Raw genomic sequence first — 19068 nt, 5'->3', positions numbered from 1 at the left:
TCCACAAACCTTCACAACATGGCCTTCAAATCCCAATGACCTTAGGGCTCCTATGACAATACCCATCTTCTCTTCTTAAGACCCATGGGACCCTGTTCTTTGTATGGCTGTGACTCATTCTCTTGTTCCCTTGCAAGCTGCTTTTGCAGTTATTGCCAGGTTTTAAGTGGGCGCTCAGACATCGGTGTCTTAGGGGGCTTCTGACTGATCTTTCAGTCAGCACCCTCGTTAGACATTGTTGCAAAGCTAATACCGGCATAGATCTCAGTGGCAGACCTCAGGACACAGGTGGGTCATGTTTGATGCTGGTGTGAGATACATTGTAAGCTCTAGGCCAACCTCAGCTACATAGTACAACCCTCACCCATCCCCAACTCCTCAGGTTCAAAAAGTGTCTTGATCAAGCGCACGTGTTCGGTTGCCACTATTTCTTGAGCTCCAGACCTATTTGGTTTGTCAAGGGAAGCTTGCCTCGGATTTACATGCCTCTCACTTTTGACTTAGAGTCACTAATCATAGGAACCTTTGCTGACAAAAAGGAGTAGAGCGCTGATCAGATGTGTAAGAATTAAGAGGCAAAGGAATGAACTGGTATAAAAAATGATTAAGTCAGAGGAATTCACCTCGCCTCTATTTGCCTAACATGGGAAATGATTGCTGCAAGACCTGGAGGTAATTCTGCTGTGTCTCCTGTTTGTCCTTTACATCTTCAGATCAGAGGGCTGGAACATGCTTCTCCGGCCTGGTGAATGGCCGTTGTGCCCAAGAACTCCCGGGCCGAATGGCAAAAGCTCAATGTTGTTGTGAGCCCGGCCGTTGCTGGAGCATCGGGACCATTCCGGAGGCCTGTCCTGTCAGAGGTTCCGGTGAGTGGCAGGCTACTGTCTCCTTGGCACCAACAGAGTTGAAAAAGTCAATGACCGTGATGCACTTTGCCCTTCTCCTTGGAAGCAGGTCAGATGGTTATTTTGGATAGCCGGCAGCTTATAGTGCACCAGGCCTTTACAATGTTTTCTTTCCTTTCTCACGACCTTGAGAATTAATCCCTCTCATATCCTGTGCATTATAAATAAGTTTGTACTGGGAAAATCCCCTTAGGATGAATGAGAAGTTCCTCTTGCTGTAGATAGCATAAATAGTAAAGTTTGATTAGAGTTTCCAAAACAAATATTTTTGTTATCTTTATTATGGGAAAAATTGAGATACAGTCTTTGTTCTCTCAAAATCATGAAGCCATAATATACTACCAAGATGGATCTCTAATATGCTATCCTAATTCCATGAATAATTAATAAAATATGGTAGTTGCTTCTTTTTATTTAGTTTCAATACTCATACAACTAAATAAAGAATTTACAGGCTACCTGAATGCATTCGACTACCAAAATTCATTTTAAAACATTATTCTGCACATATATTAATATCTAACTCCTGAAAAATGAATAAAACAGACATAATATTCAGTTAGACATAATACTGATGAGAATTCAAGTAAAACCAAATATGTAGACTGAGTTACCCAAAGCTTTTCACCTGCTCAAGTAAATTTCTTGCATTCATAGTTACGTCTGGACTTTTATGAGTTATACTTAGAGTGTAAAGTAAAAAAGGTTCACACAAAGGACTCTTTGTTTTTGTAGCTTGGTTAAAATAATGAGGACCGTAAGTTTTAAATATTTTTGAAATGCCTATACCTTGTTCTTGTTACTACACGGCACTGAACATATCTAATAACAGAATAACCTCCTTATTCGTGTGGTATAGAAAAAGTGAGCAAAAAATGATCCATGACAACTACTTCTATGATGGAACAAGAGCTCTATTTGTGTTTAACCAAACTCTCTTTTCTTACAGAGGAATATCGTAGACTGTGCCTGGATGGTCTTCCGATGGGTGGCATTCCAGGGAGCTCGGTTTCTAGGCCTGGGGGCACGGGGAGCACCGGCAATGGCTATGGCCCCGGTGGAACAGGCTTCCTCCCCATCCCTGGAGACAATGGCTTTTCTCCGGGTGTTGGGGGAGCTGGAGTAGGAGCTGGGGGACAGGGACCCATCATCACGGGACTAAGTAAGTAATCACACTTCCTGCACATTCTTGAGTTCTCAGCCTTACGTGATACTATATCAGCTAACACGTGTGTGTGTGTGTGTGTGTGTGTGTGTGTGTATGTACCAATATTAATTTAAGAAAATTTGGTAGGAAAGCATTTTATCTATTCCTCACACCTTTTGATAAATCGGAACAAATGCGTGACCTAGGCTCTTCCAAAATACAAATGCGAGTCCAAGAATATCCGATCTAGATGACATCACTACAAAGCACATTTGGGTCTTGGTGGAGTTCGTTCATCTGGCCTATTTCACTGCTCCACTCATATACTGCTTGGATTATATCCCAAGACCGGGTCTCAAGGGAGAGAAAGCAAGCCCCGCTCTGTGCCTCTCCCAGCATTCTAAAGTACACATCTTCTCCACCACACACTTTGCCATTGTTGTCAAATTGCTTGAAACTGAGAACCGTGGGCTCCAGAGTGGAATTGGTGCCCGATTGCTTGACGTTTAAGCCCACTCTTTCAAAAGCACAGTTCTTGATAATAATATTTTATAATGTCCCACTGTGCTATGTTTATTCTTTCTGGCATACTGCCTACTTGCTACATCTAAATATTCAACAAGTTCCAAAAAAAAAAAAAAAAAAAGGAAAGCACTCAAACGTATGGAAGAACATTCCTGACATTTTTCAAAAAGACACAAGCAAAGTTTCCAGATGTGTGACTTACAGATGCAACTTCAGGCCTGTGCCTCAAGTATTTATTTTTAAGATCCTCCATACAAAAGCTTAATAGAAAATGTGAGGCTCACAAAGAATGACTACGAGAAAAGTATACATGTATATTTTTCATAACCCCCCAAATTGAAAAATATAATTTAATAAAATACAGAGTAATGCAGGCTTCTGATACAAATTTAATTAATTTCTATTAAACTTCTAAAAAAATTAGTTTGCATATATAATACATGTTGTAATGACCCTGTATGTTTTGTTTCAATTTTCCGTAGCAATTCTCAACCAGACAATAGACATCTGTAAGCACCATGCCAATCTCTGTTTGAATGGACGGTGTATACCTACTGTTTCTAGCTACAGATGCGAGTGTAATATGGGCTACAAGCAGGATGCTAATGGAGATTGTATAGGTAAGTTCACATTCTTTAAGCCTTCTCCATCTTTCTTTAGTTAGCTGGGAGCCCATACAAACAAATGGGGCTGAATACAAATGTTTAAGGTCTGTTGAAGTAAAAGGAATTTCTGTGCTGTTTTCCTGCCACTCTCTGCAGCCTGGGGCCCCTTAACTGGTTGCTGCCCTTATATCCCATCAAAAATTCCCCATCCCTTCTTTTCCTAGAGGTAATTTCTGTCTCATGTTTCTTTAGAGAGTTGCCTATCCTTAATATGAATTAAAATTTTAAAGTGAATGTATTTAGAAAACAATATTCATTCAATCCATCCAAGGTGACAATGGACAACGAACTATAAATATTTAAATATTTTGGTTTAAAGTCTTGAGAAGTACTGGGTTTGACTGTATGACTGCAAACATTAACATCACTTCTTCATCCTCTTTGTCTTCATCCACTTCCTCCTTCTACTCCTCCTTCCTTGTGTGTGTTTTGTTTGTTTTGGTTTTTGTAGTCATTGTTTTGATTTGGTTTTGGTTGGTTGGGTTTAGGTTTTCTTTTGTAGTTGTTGTTTTATTTTGTTTTGGGATTTTGTGCAGTTTGGAGAGGGGTCTGATTTTTTTTTTAAGACAAGGTCTCTCTTTGTAGCCCTAACAGTCCTAGAACTCACTACATAGACCAGAATGGCATCAAACTCACAGAAATCCACCTGCCTCTGCTGCCCACTGAGTGCTGAGATTAAAGGAATACATTACCACCGCCAACAATTATTAATTCCTTAGATACTGACGGGCTATATCTAACAAATACAGAGGGCTTTGGGTATAGCTCAGCAGGTAAAGTGTTGACTATGTAAACATGAAGAGTTCAGATCCCTGGATGTGCACATGAGAAGCAGAGAAGTGTGTGTCTGTAATCCCAGCAATGGGGAAGCAGACACGGGAGGATTCCTGGGACCTGCTGGTCAACTGGTCTACCCTACCAGTGATGTCCAGATTCAATAAGAATAACTATCAATGGAGAATAATTGTGAGCGACAGGGATATTCAATCTTTGGCTTCTATGCACATCCGCATATATGAATGCCCACACAGAGAGAATAACCATAAATAAAATGTTTTAAAATATAATAACAGAAGCAAGAGAGACGGCTTAGCAGTTAAGAGACTTCCTGCTTTTCCAGAGGGCCTACATTTGGTGCCCAGGGCCCTTGTCAAGTAGCTCACAATCTGCCTGTAACTCCAGTTCCAGGGGATCTGACAGCCTGTTCAGTCCTTGACAGGCACTCATTCACATGTGGCATACATTCACACACACACACACACACACACACACACACACACATTATTTAAAAATAAAAATCTAAAGCTAATTTAAATAACAATATAAATATTGCATATCGATGTAAGTACCACATGCATGTGTAAAAATTGCATATTCTAAAGTAAATGAAAGTGTACTGCTAATTCAAAAAATAAAAAAGTGTATTCTCTGTGTCAGTATTATTCAGCTTGGTAAGTTGTTTGAGCTGGACAGTATAATAAACTCAACAGTTAGTCATAAAAATCCCCGTAAATAAAATACTTGAGAAGGGAGAGGACGTCTTGAAGGCTTTCAGAATGTTGTGAATCTTCTCTACTATTTCATTCAAGGCCGGTGAGTGGTGATGCATAGATCTTATCTGTAATGTGGAAACATCAACAAACCTGCTGTGTGTTGTGCTGAGTCCACTGACCCCTTTTGTGCATTGAGTGAAGTTTGTAATGTGCCTTGGATCTCACCAGAGATAGAACGGCTCCCTGTGTTACAAGTGATTCCACAGTCAAGATATTTCACCATTATTTTAAACAGCAAAAACAGAGGCTGAAGAGATGGCTCAGTGGTTAAGAACACTGACTGCTCTTCCAGAGGTCCTGAGTTCAAATCCCAGCACCCACATGGTGGCTCACAACCATCTGTAATGGGATCTGATGCCTTCTGGTGTGTCTGAAGACAGCCACAGTGTACTCACATTAAAATCAATCGATCAAAAAATAAATAAATAAATAAATCTTTAAAAAATAAACGAATAAAATACATCAATCTATTTTTAAAAAAACCAAACAGAACAAAAATCTGAAAACCCACCCACACACACACACACACACATATATATATATATATATATATATATATATATATATTATCACCTTCAGACTCATTACAAACTCTGTTACACTTTTAGAAAATTGGCAGTATTACTTTTTAATTCTGCCACAGTAAAAACTTAAATACCAAACCCTGACCTGTAAATGAGCTTTCTAAAATCTCTAAGGAAAGCGATGCATATGACCCTTTACCATCAACTAGGCTTTTTAAAAATTTCCTTAAAGGGACAGGTTCTTGTTTTTCTTCAAGAAACTGACAAATTCACACATTTGAAGAGCTGTCATTTGCATGGCAGCTAATCTTTGAGTAAAAATAGCATTCTGTGATAAAATGTGGCTTACCAATGTGCAGTGTTGCACCAATTCATTTCTGAGACACGTGTGGTACTTCAGTCAGCAATGGTGTGTAACATGCATCGCTGTCATCAGAGATTTTAGAAAGCACATTGGCAGGTCAGGGTTTAGTATGATGAGTTTTCACTGTCACAAATGAAGCCCTTTGCTGAACCTGGCTTTTCTTTGCACTACTGTCCTGTGTATCCTTGGTAATGTGGCTTCCATTTGTGTTCAGGTATTTGTGCTTAAAGCACCGCTTTGTCCTGTATCATAGAAAATGTCCCCACAATGAAAAAGGCAGTGGCATCAAGTGGTTATGATAACACTCTTTAAAGATTTATTTATTCTTATATGCATTGGTGTTCTGCCTACATGTCTGTGTGAAGGTGTCAGGTCTCCTGGAACTGGAGTGACAGACAATTGTGAGCTGCCATGTGGGTGCTGGGAATTGAACTTGAGTCCTCTGGAAAAACAGTCAATACTCCTTACCACTGAGCCATTTCTCCAACCCCATGAAAAAGAAACGTTTTAATTGTGTTTCTGAAATCCCAGTGACTTCCAGGAGCCCATAGACCAAATCTTGAGACCAGTTGTTATAGAGAATCCCCAACTTTGCCCTGAACCATGTATGAACCAGCCTTTACCAGTGCTGTGATTAATGGCGTGTGCCTATAAGCCATTTTCTCACAAACCAAAAAGTAGTCTTGGAGGGTCTGGTGTTTCTAAATTCTATCTATTTGATTTAGAGTTATGGATGGTGACATGATAGTAAAATGGAAGCCAATGTGGGACCTCTAGAAGCAGGCTCTACAGTAGCTGGGATCATGATCTCTTGATAAATCCGAATTTCCTTGGGGCTTTAAAAAAAAAGCCACACTCAGCACATCTGCCTGTCCCTGCTCAAGTTCTGAACCACTAGAGAGAAACACATATGTTTCTCTCATATGTTGTTGTACAGATACTGAAAATTACATCTCCATGTGTTGTATAGTCTCCACATTTGGGCTTACCAAGGCTGAAGTCCTGAAGAAGTCGGCCATACTTTTATATATTAGTCAAAGGTGTATTTACTTGTCCAAATTTATACTCATGCCTGCAGAGGCCAACAAGGCTCACTGAAGGCTTTGGGTTCTCCCAGTTGATTTATCTTTGCAGACACCACTCCTTGATCTTCACCCTGCAGAAGCCATTGGCATGACTGTTGCTCACATCATGGAACGATGGTACAAGAGACCACATCCAACCAGTTGCCCTGGAGTTGAGTTTGATAAGTTTAACATTGTAGGGCCTGATATGTTAGGCACTAGGAAGGAAGGGTTCTTGTTTTATCTCCTATTACTTCTGCCTAATGTGGTGTGGAGACTGTATATCTGCATAACTTAATATGTTGGGGGAAGCCCAGAGCTTCTGCACTTTGCCCAATTACACATGGCTGCACTTTAGATTCATCATTCAGTCCTTCAGCAAGGAAACCTCACCAGGATTCTCCTTCACACTATTATAATTCACAGCCATAGCTTAACAATGAAGCCCATATTCAGGAAAAAAAAAGGAGTTTTCAGTCTTTTCATGCCTTTCTGGTGTCAGCTTTTAACCATTTTGAGTTCATGAGGAACAAGTTATTCTGTTAGAAAAAAAAAAAAACTTACTTTAGTACTCATGATAAAAATGGTACCTGCTTAAAATATGCCAGTGTTTTGAGGAGTGATAAACTGACTTTTATCTGAGAACTTCTTTACATGCTTGCTAAAGACATAAATCATATGTTAAACATTAAAAAACAAAGCACATAAACATTAAAAGCAAGAAAACCAGAGCTTGACCCTTATTTCTTCCATAAGAATTTCTCCTGGGTCCTGAGAACAGTTACATTCCCTCCCGTATTTCTCTTCTTCTCTTGTTCTTCTGTTAACATGAAATTCGGCAATGCCTAGTGCCTGTCTTTAAATAAATATTTAAACTCGTGGTGTCTGAAATTTTAATAACTTTAATAATCATTTTTTTCATGATTCTTTTCATTTGTTTTCAGAGTCTTAGGATTCCCATGAACTTAACACTACTGAGTCCTTAATGGAATCGTAGAAAGAAAGGAAGGAAGGAAGAAAGAAAGGAAGGAAGGAAGGAAGGAAGAAAGAAAGAAAGAAAGAAAGGAAGAAAGAAAGAGAGAGAAAGACCCAAAATATAGTGACTATAACAGTCGTTGTCTCTGTCCCTGTTCCTTTAAGGTAGATGTGATCACTTTGCGGTACTGGAGTGTGAGGCACATCATGCAGAAGAGGCATGGAATGCAGGGTTCAGAAGATAAGGCTGGGGATTTGTGGTCACTCTAAATCCAAATCTCTAGCTGCCAGGGCTGGAACTTACCGTTGGAGTGCCAGCCTACATGCTTGAGGCCATGGACCTGATTCCCAGAACTACCAAAGATAAATAAAAAGGAAAGCTAAATATCCCGATCCTGTTAAACACACAGAAAGAAAGAAACCGAGCTTAAAGGGCTCTTGGAATTATAAAGCAACTCAATTAATTTGCTGGTGAGGAACTAAAAATATCAGTGAGTGAGTGGATACAGCCTATTGGTCAGCTGGACCCTTGTAGAAGACTAAGGAGAGAGCTTTGATAACACTGAATGACCAGGGGGTGGGAAGAGTTGTCATGGCAACAGGAAGCCATGGGGGTGGGTTCTTAAGAGAGAAAGATGTGCTGAGTGACACTGTAGATTCTTCCATTTTTCCATGGCCCCCTAGACAGGTGACCTGGTGGGGAGCGTGGGGGAGGTTGGTTGCTTGCTCTCTTAGAGACTTCATTTAAACACAGTTTAACACTGGGCTTTCAACAAGAGACAGCCATGAATCACATTTAATTGTTGGGCTTCAACGGTGCACATCTAGATAACCGAGGTGATTTTTAGCAGTGCAAAGCAGAGGTGCGGTTTCATTGTGGAAAGCGCTCAGATTGTACCTGATGTGTTTGCTAATGCTCTAAACTCTCTCTTCCCCCTTCTGCTCCATTCCTTTGGCTCAGTAGAATTGATGTATCAACCAAAAGTGTCAATGTAAGTGAGTCTTAAGGGGCTGAAAGGGCCCTGGGATGAATAAAAAAAACGCACTTAATCCTGTTAGACTTTGCTGTCTTAATTGTATTCACCGCGAGGTTTTGTTTTGCCCTCCCCCTCCTTTACCAGAGAGGGTGTAATTGCAGTCCCTCAGCAAGTTTATAGAAATGAGGCTGGTGTGTGTGAGAGAGCGCAGTCCCTCTGGCAGAAACATCTGTGAGAGGAGCAATCTGTTTATTAACATGGTCACCCTGGGTTGACTGCATTGTTCTTTCCTGCAGTCTAGCTAAAATTGTAATGCTAATGGATTCTACATGGGCCTGAGATGGCAAAACAGTATGGCAGCTTTTTTAACTTGCCAGCATTCAGAATATTACCTAGTGGGCATGTCTAAGAAAAGAGAGGTTCAATGCACACTGGCCCAGTGATTTTACCTGGGATTTGCCTGGTCAGATTTGTTCAGTCTAGTCTTTGGTTTTACAAACCCAATGTAATGGATTCGAATTTAACTACGCCTAAGGAGACCTTACATGGAAACTTCCAACTTACTCTGGTTTCAGATCAGCTAATAATTGCATCAGATTTTATTTTCTGTGAAAAACAAAAATCCTCAGAGCCAATCTTAAGACTCTTAGGAGATCTAAAGTTAATCGGGGGGGGGGGGGGGGAATCGCTGTTTAATTGGTTTTTGTTGTCTGTATACTTTATGTTTGTTACTGCAAAATAAAACCTCGGTGAATATATCTAGCTGTTTATGTATAAACAAGTCTGCAACAGCGTAACAAAGAAACTCCGTAGTCCATCAGTTCCTTTATTTAAAACTAACAGTATTGACCACATGTAGTGTGTGTGTGTGTGTGTGTGTGTGTGTGTGTGTGAGTGTGTGTGTATGTGTGTATGTGTGTGTCTTTAGAAACCATCCATTGTTCACATGATATTGTCCAAGGCCTTAGGCTATTAACTTGCCTAGATTGCTGTAGCTGCTGAGTGTTATTGTCTGCTGGAACTCACAGTTGTTGCTTTTCGAGGCCTGTGCCCTTAATCACTGGGCATTATTCCAGCTGGGAAAAAAAATCATTATTTCCTGATTAAAGCAAATTCGCTAGGACTCTCCAATAAGCATTATTTTTGTAAATCTTCAAATTGGACTCTGTGTGTATTTGAGGAAAGGAATTTTCATTCATTTATAAATACTCTGCTATTTAGACTATTACCACGGCCTGGCCTTCTCTCAAGTTTAGGAGGCTAAATGCACTTTAAACAAACATTTCTACAAATTGAGTGACGTCTGTAATGGTTTCTTTTGCTGCTCGCAGATGTTGATGAATGTACATCCAATCCCTGCAGTAATGGAGATTGTGTTAACACACCTGGATCCTATTACTGTAAATGTCACGCTGGATTCCAGAGGACTCCTACGAAACAAGCGTGCATCGGTAAGACAGGGATTGTGTGCGGAAACGGCTTCTCTGTGAAGTAGAGTCAGCAAGGCTGTTGAAGTTAAAGGGAACTTATTAAAATGAGACAGGGATTAGCTAAGCACTGTTACGTTGTGGAATTGTTTTAGGACGCTCTTGAAGAATCTCCCATTAAACATAAGTACCGGGTGCGTGTATAATCCAGGAGATGTCGCATCTGGCTCCTAAACTCTTTAGTCTGCTTTCTTTGCCTATAAAGCACGGCTTCCTTTCTCCAAATGACGTCAGCATTGCCGTTCACTGAATTTAAGATTTATAGTCATTTTCAACTACTGGGTTTTTAAAAAAAATTTATTAGATATTTTCTTCATTTACATTTCAAATGCTATACCCTCCCCCCCCAACCCCAGCCCTGCTCCCCTACCCACCCACTTTTTGGCCCTGGCGTTCCCCTGTACTGGGGCATATAAAGTTTGTAAGACCAAGGGGCCTCTCTTCCCAATGATGGCTGACTAGGCCATCTTCTTACGCCGTACTCACAATCCAGCACCTAATCTTTCCTTGTCTGTATTCAGTCTCATTGCTTCCCCCACCAACATCACCCAAAACCTACCTCCCTGCTGACTCATTGCAGAAACCCTTTACCAGACCAGTTCAGTTGTCTTCCGTTTCCTGTTCATCCGCACACTGTTAGGTGCCTGGATGGACTTTCTCAGGCAGTTGTCCTTGTATTGCCCTGAAACCAGAAATTCCTCAGTTTCCTTCACTGACCCAGCATTGAGTTCTGACTTTAAGGCCTTTGTCCACTATGCCAAAAAAACAGCTGCCTCGATAATTCTAGCCTCCTCCTACCTGCTCTTAGGCTAACCACACCCCATGTTCTTTTCCCTGTCTTTCCCTCTTCATCCACTATCTGGTAAGGAAAAAGAAAATGCTTACATTTTCTATCCAAAAGGAAAAGCTAGTGAGAGGTGAGGATGTTGCATCATCGTAGACATCACGTGACTATTTCAAATTGCATGCATTATTTTACTGTTCCTTCAACACGCATGACAAAGAAAGACTGTTTGGCTCTCTTTAACCTTGTCAGATATCGATGAGTGCATCCAGAATGGAGTTCTGTGTAAGAATGGCCGATGTGTGAACACAGATGGCAGTTTCCAGTGCATTTGTAATGCTGGCTTTGAATTAACCACAGACGGAAAAAACTGTGTTGGTATGGAATTTCTCTTCCCTTGGAAAAAAAGACTTCTAGAAGATATACATTTTATTTAGAGCCACATAGAGGATGCCTACAAGGCTTCCATTTCTCATGGGTGTAAGAAAGTTGGTCACATTACCTAGGCAAATAAAATATGAAAGCATTTGACATGACCAGAAACTTAAAGTGTCAGAATTAGTGAGCAATGAATGCTACAGCCACACATAATTCATGACTTGCTGCATTTTTCCTATGCTGTGCATATTTAAATATACATAGCAGTTATTCTCCAGCAATGTGCTGGATTTTCGATGCCATGGTCCTAACACTGGCAATTTAGAGAAATTTGGGGGAATGTGGCAATTTTGATATCTGTTGTAACTGAATCTCTTGATAGGTTGGCATGCTTAGTTGAGTAATCGATGCCAAAAGAGATGTGGAACTCATACACTCACTAAGAAAAGTGCAGATCATTCCACCTGCGAGGAGGCTCTCGGAGCTTTTTAATTCCATTGTAAATGTGACACCCACTGGGAACTAAAAGACCAAGGATGCTAATACAGTCTTAAGATTTATTCCTTGCCTTGACATTCACTATACTGAAGGACCTTCAAGCAGCCACACTACTTGTGATCATGCACTAGACATCCTTATTTTTAAAAGTGAAATAAACAGGCAGTCAGCCCCGAAAACACATACAGACAAGCAGCAGTGTGCAGAGTGAACAGGTTGTATTTATGTGTTTAGGAACATCGACAGTAAATGGGAAAAGAGGCAATGGGTTTGAAAGAGAGCAAGGAAAGGACACATGGAGGAAAGGGCGGGGAGAGTGGGAAGGGGAGGGAGAAATGATGTAACTATAATCTCAAAGCTAAATAATTTTTAAAGCATGAAATAGTACCCACAAGGACAGTATTCCTACGGAGATAGGTTTGACTGTAGACTATGGAAGGAGAGGCGTGGTTCTCTTGAGGCCAGGGGTCAAGATCACTGTGTCTTTCTGCCACAGACCATGATGAATGTACAACGACCAACATGTGCTTGAATGGAATGTGTATCAACGAAGATGGCAGCTTCAAGTGCGTGTGCAAGCCAGGCTTCATCCTGGCTCCAAACGGCCGCTACTGCACAGGTATGTATAGCTTTGAGGTAAGAAAGCCACCATGACTCACACAGGGCCCTTGGCTCATGCACAAGTGTACTCAGTATCTCAGTTTGATGCTACTCATTATCTCTTGCTAGTTTAGTAAGGCAGATGTCTAAAGTTTCCTAAGGAAATATATATTGTTGAGAAATAACTGTGTCTTTGCAAAGTAATAATGGTATATGAAAAAAATTAAAGGAATGGCAGATTGATTTAATTAAGTCTGAAGGAGACAATACAGAAACAATGTCTTCCTGCTTGTTGGCTAAATGAGCAAGAGTAATCAAATGCCCTTGCAAACTTTTCATTTTTGTATTTCTCCAGGATCGGATTTTTCTAAGGTCATTTTTATGGGCACAGTATCTCATATATTCCATAGAGCTGATCTGCAGATTCTTTGGGAACATATCATCAATCTAATTTCATCTTAATTTCATTAAGTGGAGACATAATTTGAGTGTTTTCATTAGCTATTTTGTTTATGAAGCAATTTTGGAGACCAAATAATTTCAATAAATAGAACCCCCCTGGAAATACTGTATGATGTTCATACTCACAAGCGGAGCTTTGTAACATGGAACATGTTTTGTGGTTTTTGTCTTGGAAGCAAGCTTTTATTTTTATTTCAGTTTCCTCCCTCAGAGGAAATCAACTTTCTGCCTCCAGTTTCACCAGTCTACCTGAATAAATTAAGATTCCTTACCAAGTCCTATGACTTCATTAACATCCCAGGGGCAGTCGGGATACAAAGTGGTACAAGTTTATATATAGCAGATAGCTTTTGACTTTGCAAAGAAGGGAACTATAAAGTGGACTGGGAGAGCTACAGCTTTGGACTCAAGGTCAGTTGACTGAGATTTAGCACAGGATAGGTGACCACCATTGTACTGCACACCAGTTTGGAACTTCACTTGAGAGTTTCTTGGGAAAGTTGAATGCCCGTATCAGATGCCTGGCTTAACCCTTCCTCCCTCCTGGGGTTTATTCTTCATCAGCTTTCTTACTACAAATGTTAGAATCCGTGGGTCTTGACTTAGCACTTCTGTATCTGAGGTGTGCCTCCGTTGTTGAGAATCTCCTTAATGTTGGGCAGCTTTTGATAAATACAAGCAGAATGGAAATTACAAGGCAAATCTCAACTTTTGTTGTTAATATGAAATGTTCAAATTGATGTCAAAGCAGAATCTACTCATGTGTGAAGAAAATTGTAAAACTTGGCCACAGATCTGAAGAGGTTTACTTCACTTCATTTGAATTAGACAATATTCACAAGGTTATCAAAGAGATAATAGAAGTCGTGAGACTCTTTTTTCCCCCCTCAACGCATAGAGCAGATTTTACTCAGCCTTTACCAAATGCGCTTGCTAGGACTGTATTATTGTAGAGGTCAGTTTGCATTTGTGTGTAACACTCTACAAGTTACTCAGTGAAAAGGTTGATAGGCTAGGGCAGTTCAGCAAGCAAAGTCTGATACTCAGTAATGGACCAGCTTCTGCCCCCCCCCCCCCGGGCAGACGTGGACGAATGCCAGACCCCAGGAATCTGCATGAACGGGCACTGCATCAACAACGAAGGATCCTTCCGCTGTGACTGTCCTCCCGGCCTGGCTGTGGGTGTGGACGGACGTGTATGTGTTGGTAAGTGAGGTCTTCAATAATGGCCCGATGGTCCCAAGTGATCTCTGAAAACATAAAATGGGATATGTCTACACAAAGGAATAGTATTTGACCACAAACAGAAGGCATGCAAAGACACGGGTAAGACTTCTCTCTCATGCCAAGTGAGAGGTGTCAGTCACAAAAAGGTGACATTATATTGTGTTGGATATTGTTCAGAGGAAATGGCCAGAGAGGCCAAGCTGCATGCATTTAATATGATTGCTGAGCGCAAGAGGAGGAAATGTTAGCTAAATAAAGAACATGCAAATGTTCCTAAAACCCACTGTGAGTGTAAACACTCTTAAAATGTAGAGTTCCCATGGGTAAATTTTATGGCGTATAAGTTATATCTCAATAAAACTGTTTTATAACACCGAAACCCTAAACTCACTCTTTTCAAAGCTTCTGATGGTATACAAAGAAATGGAGTTCTGTGTTCAGTGGGTGTTTGTGTTGTTATTAACCACGGCATATGTAATTGGGGGTTACAGTTACATGCGTGTAAACTCTTTTTCTCAAATAAAGCCTGAAGCATGAGGAACTCATTCTGTAGAAGTGTACTAATATCTAAAGCTTAAAGTATTCAAGAGTATTCCTCACCACCACGAAGGGAGACTATGAGACCAAATGCACATTTTACTCTAAGCCACTCTGAACTCCCTTTGGAAACACCTGCTGAATGGATGGCATGAAAATGAATCTAAAGGGCCATGAGTTGGCGTTGAAAAAGCGTGTGGAGCTTTGAGGGGCTGTGGGCACTCCAAGACCTAAGCAGTAATGCTTCGGTGATGACAGAGAGAAGTTAGGAAGATATGTTAACAGGGTTTCCCCTTCTAAGCGCTTCTGTGAGACTTCAAGGATGGGTTGGTCCTTTTCATGCCCTCTGGATTTCAGCTTATGCAGGAAGACAGCAAGGCTGGTTTGAAGGCACATTTGAGAAAAAGGAAATTCTTAGCCATCACATTTAAATACTTTACGTGTAACTCTCGAATTCCAGGAGGGGTAAGGAGGGACAAGGAAGGGTGGGCAGATGGAAATCATCTGTTCTCTCAAATTCATCCTCCGCCCAGCTGAGGCTCCATCCCAGCCTGCAGGTTGTCAGCGCTTTGTCCAGGGGAATTTCAAACAGAGGCCCTAGAAGAATGTAGCTCCTTCCTGTGTGGAAAGCCCAAGAAGAATTTTTCAGTTGCCTTAAACTATCTAGTTGCTTTTCATCTACACCTAAATGATTCCGTTGAAATCGAAAGTGAACATAAAGCTGGTTTAGGATGGAGAAATTATTATTTTTTTCCTTCCAAGCAGCCAGTTTATGAGCATTTATCACAAAACTGATGTTCAAAACCAAGACTTGATTCTTTTCTCCACATGCCTGGAACACATCAGAAACCTTTGGAATGCTTTTGTGAACTTTTTTGTCCTTGTGGCAATTTCAACATTTTAACATAGAGCATCATTTTTCCGGGTGGAAAGTTATATATTGCTATTCTGATACTAAGGGAGATTTCATCAGTCCTCCCAATAAACAGCGAGAACTGTCCCTTGTTACCTTAGGAAGAAGTCAGGCCTATGTCTTGTTGGAATTGGCTCTTTAACAGAGGTTTCTTTAATTATATCTTTCTTCCTAAAAGAATTGAGATTTAAAAAAAACACTTTCATAAAATTAAGCGATGGTTTTAGCATACTGAAGAGCCATGGCTCACAGTGTAAACAGGAGACAAAACGAATGTTTCCCTACCATCCCCACCCCTTTACACTATTTTGTAGTTGTTTCAGGAGACAGAGAAGATCCCATAATGAAAGAAGAAAAGTCAGGTTATCCCCTAACTTAGCATTTAGGTAACAAAAAAATTCCATGAAGATTTTATTTAATGGGAGAGATCCAAATCTTGACATTAGAATGTTCACTAGCACATGATAATTAACATTCCTGGGTTTTAAATAATAAACACCCTTCCAAGCTCAGCTCTTCAGTGAGTGATGGTGAAGGCAGGGATGCTTTGTGTTATTAGAGTCACCCTAGGATGGCTTTGCAAATATTTAAAGTCACCTTGTGCGCCTGCCACATGGAGCCCTTTCTTCATGTGACCCAGTCCATAGACATATCATCCTCTGCCCTCTGTCTTCCTTACCCACATCCACTGTGACCCGAGGCTACCTCCTTCCACCATCTGTTCATTGCTGACACAGTGGGTACCATAGCACTGGACCTGACTCTTAAACTGAATAAAAAGCCCTTCCAGGGATCCCATGGGACTCTTTTAGTCTTGATAAGATTTAAGTAAAAAGAACTTCAATTTATAACCCAGATTATGCACTTAACCTTTTTAAATAAACATTCTTTTAAGAGTCAGCTACCTAGATTATAGATAGATAAGTAGATAGATAGATAGATAGATAGATAGATGATAGATAGATAGATAGATAGATAGATAGACAGATAGATAAACAGATGACAGATAGATAGACAGAAAGGCAGACAGATCCTTGACTTTGGGCAGATATGAGAGATCTGCATTAAATTCTCTATATTCAGGATGGGATCTCAAATTTATCTTACCTATTGAAAAATTTTTAGTTAAATTTCATTTTCAGCAGGTTCCTTGAAACACTAGCTTTAGAACATTTTATCATGTTCCCAAGTCCTAATATATTTCTTTATAGAAAGTTCACGTTCACCTCATTACTGGTTTTGTTGTTTACTATCTATGTGCTATTGGACAAGGTATAGACCCTCCAAAAAAAAAAAAAAAGCAACAACAACAACAAAAACAAAAAGAACAAAAAAACCCCTCCTTCCCTCAGTAGCTCTGTTGATTAAATATGTTACTGCTACATACTTCACCTATGTAAAGCATTGTACAGTGTCAGCTCAGAGCAAACAGATAATAAGAAAACAATACTGGAGAGATGACCCAGTGATCAATAGTACATAGAACTCTTACAGAAGACCCAACTTTGATTTCTAGCAAAATCAAAGGAGATTGTGGTTTTTGTCAAGTCACAATCTCCTGTGACTCCAGACCCAAGGTATCTGATATCTTCCTCTGGCTTCATGGGCACCTGAACTTATGTGTGTACGTGCACATGCAAATTAAAAATAAAAAATCTTATTTAAAAGAAAAATAGTACTTTTTATTTGGATAAAATAATGGTGTCATATCTAGTGTGAGTCTTAAGAGTTGCTGTTTTATGTAGTGAAGTTGACAATAACAAGCAAGTAATACAAAATTAGTATTCTGCATCCATATGTATTTTGCTACTGGCTTCTAGAATTTGCTAATATACTGGTTAAAAAAATTCTCAAAATAATCTCATTTTAAAGAAAAGATAACATGCTGAAATGCAATATTATATGTAAAAGATATGTATACCTTTAGTGTATATTAAAGTATATATGTATACATATATCATGTTAAATGCATATATTACTCTGGTCCACACAGTTTCCACCCCAGTCTTGTGAGTGCATTCTCGTAGCTCACTGCTGGTATTCGTCTTTCCTATTGTGACTCGGTTACATGATTAGGGAAATATGAACTGAAGTTCTATCTTGGGGTCCTTGATCATAATACTGTCCTTGCCAAAGATCAAAGAAATAGGGTTGCTACCCCTTAGGGCTTTGATTTTCTGAGTGATATTTGGTACCTCACTTAATGTTTAGCTAGCATTCCTGTTTACTTTATAAACTACTTCACTGATAAGCAAAGTGTGTAGTAATCTGAGATAGACCATCTAATGGAGATCTGAATTCAGGATTGGTGTGGTCCTAGGCCCACACAAGAATTATGCTGCTTTCTTTCTTGGGGACCTTCTTGTGTCAACGGCTTTCAGTAACTTAGTCAACCACACAAACTTGTGTGTAATGCTTTTGTTCCTGTAGTAGATTCCACAGCTTTTTGCCTACTTGCTTTTATTCTTTCATTTTATATTTTGACTGGTTTAGATTTGTTTGCTCATTATTTTTACCTTCATATGTGTGAGCCTGGGTGAGCTTATGTGTACCATGCATGTTCAGGAGCTCTCTAAAACAGGCGAAGGTGCCAGATCCCCTGGAATTGAAGTTAATTTTTCATGAGGGTTGTGGAAACTGGACTGGGGTCCTCCACAAAAGCTGTAAGTTCCATTAGATACTGAATCATGTCCCCAGCCCAGTCAACTTGCTTTTGAAAAGCTGTACACTGTATGTTCTTGTTCTGAAAGCAGCAGTAACATTGACTACACTAATCCCTCCCCAAGCGCTCACAGAAATCCTACTTTAAGTCAAAACTGTGTTTCTCTGGATTAGAATGATAAACTCGGGACCCTCTTGTATGTGGCTATATGAACATCTCAGAAGTTAATGGAGCTGTGAATCTAATACATTTCATGGATAAAAACTACTTGAGCATAAGAAAGCATTAGAAACCGGGCAGTGGTGGCACATGCCTTTAATCCCAGCAATTGGGAGGCAGAGGCAGGTTCTGAGTTCAAGGCCAGCCTGGTCTACAGAGTGAGTTCCAGGACAGCCAGGGTACACAGAGAAACCCTGTCTGGAAAAAAAACAAAAGAAAGAAAGAAAGAAAGAGAGATAGAGAGAGAGAGAGAAAGAAAGAAAGAAAGAAAGAAAGAAAGAAAGAAAGAAAGAAAGAAAGAAAGAAAGAAAGAAAGAAAGAAAGGAAGGAAGGAAGAAAGCAAGCATTAGAAGACACATGCTAAGAAACAGATACTTGTTTCTAACAACTTATCAACAATGTAACAATGTTAGGGACTTACAATGGGGACTATCTCTGATGAAATTGACCATGTTCTCCTGCTTAGAAACTTTGCTGACTCTCTGGCCTTTAAGATGTTCAGAATTTAAAAAAAAATAGTTCATTGTTGACTCCCTCATAAAACTGTAACATATTTCATAAGACTAGAGAGTGAGGGAGTGAACTACTGCAGGATTTTTAGG

The 19068-nt window shown here is 40.0% G+C and overlaps 1 protein-coding gene across 3 annotated transcripts in view; it reads left to right on the top strand.

Moving 5' to 3' along the window:
* The window catches only part of Fbn2 (fibrillin 2), a 201950-nt gene that overhangs the window by 94129 nt on the left and 88753 nt on the right, over positions 1-19068 (top strand). For 2 of the 3 annotated variants that reach the window (NM_010181.2, XM_017317828.2), the window contains 7 exons: positions 714-866; positions 1855-2067; positions 3060-3197; positions 10031-10150; positions 11223-11348; positions 12343-12465; positions 13992-14114. In NM_010181.2, coding sequence (NP_034311.2) covers positions 714-866; positions 1855-2067; positions 3060-3197; positions 10031-10150; positions 11223-11348; positions 12343-12465; positions 13992-14114 — 996 coding nt within the window. Of the gene's footprint in view, positions 1-713; positions 867-1854; positions 2068-3059; positions 3198-8686; positions 8715-10030; positions 10151-11222; positions 11349-12342; positions 12466-13991; positions 14115-19068 lie in introns of all 3 variants that reach the window. The other variant, XM_030250333.1, reaches the window with a different exon arrangement.

The sequence above is a fragment of the Mus musculus genome, chromosome 18 (assembly GCF_000001635.26).
Source record: "Mus musculus strain C57BL/6J chromosome 18, GRCm38.p6 C57BL/6J".
Taxonomy (NCBI): domain Eukaryota; kingdom Metazoa; phylum Chordata; class Mammalia; order Rodentia; family Muridae; genus Mus; species Mus musculus.
This window is presented reverse-complemented; position numbering and strand designations above follow the sequence as displayed.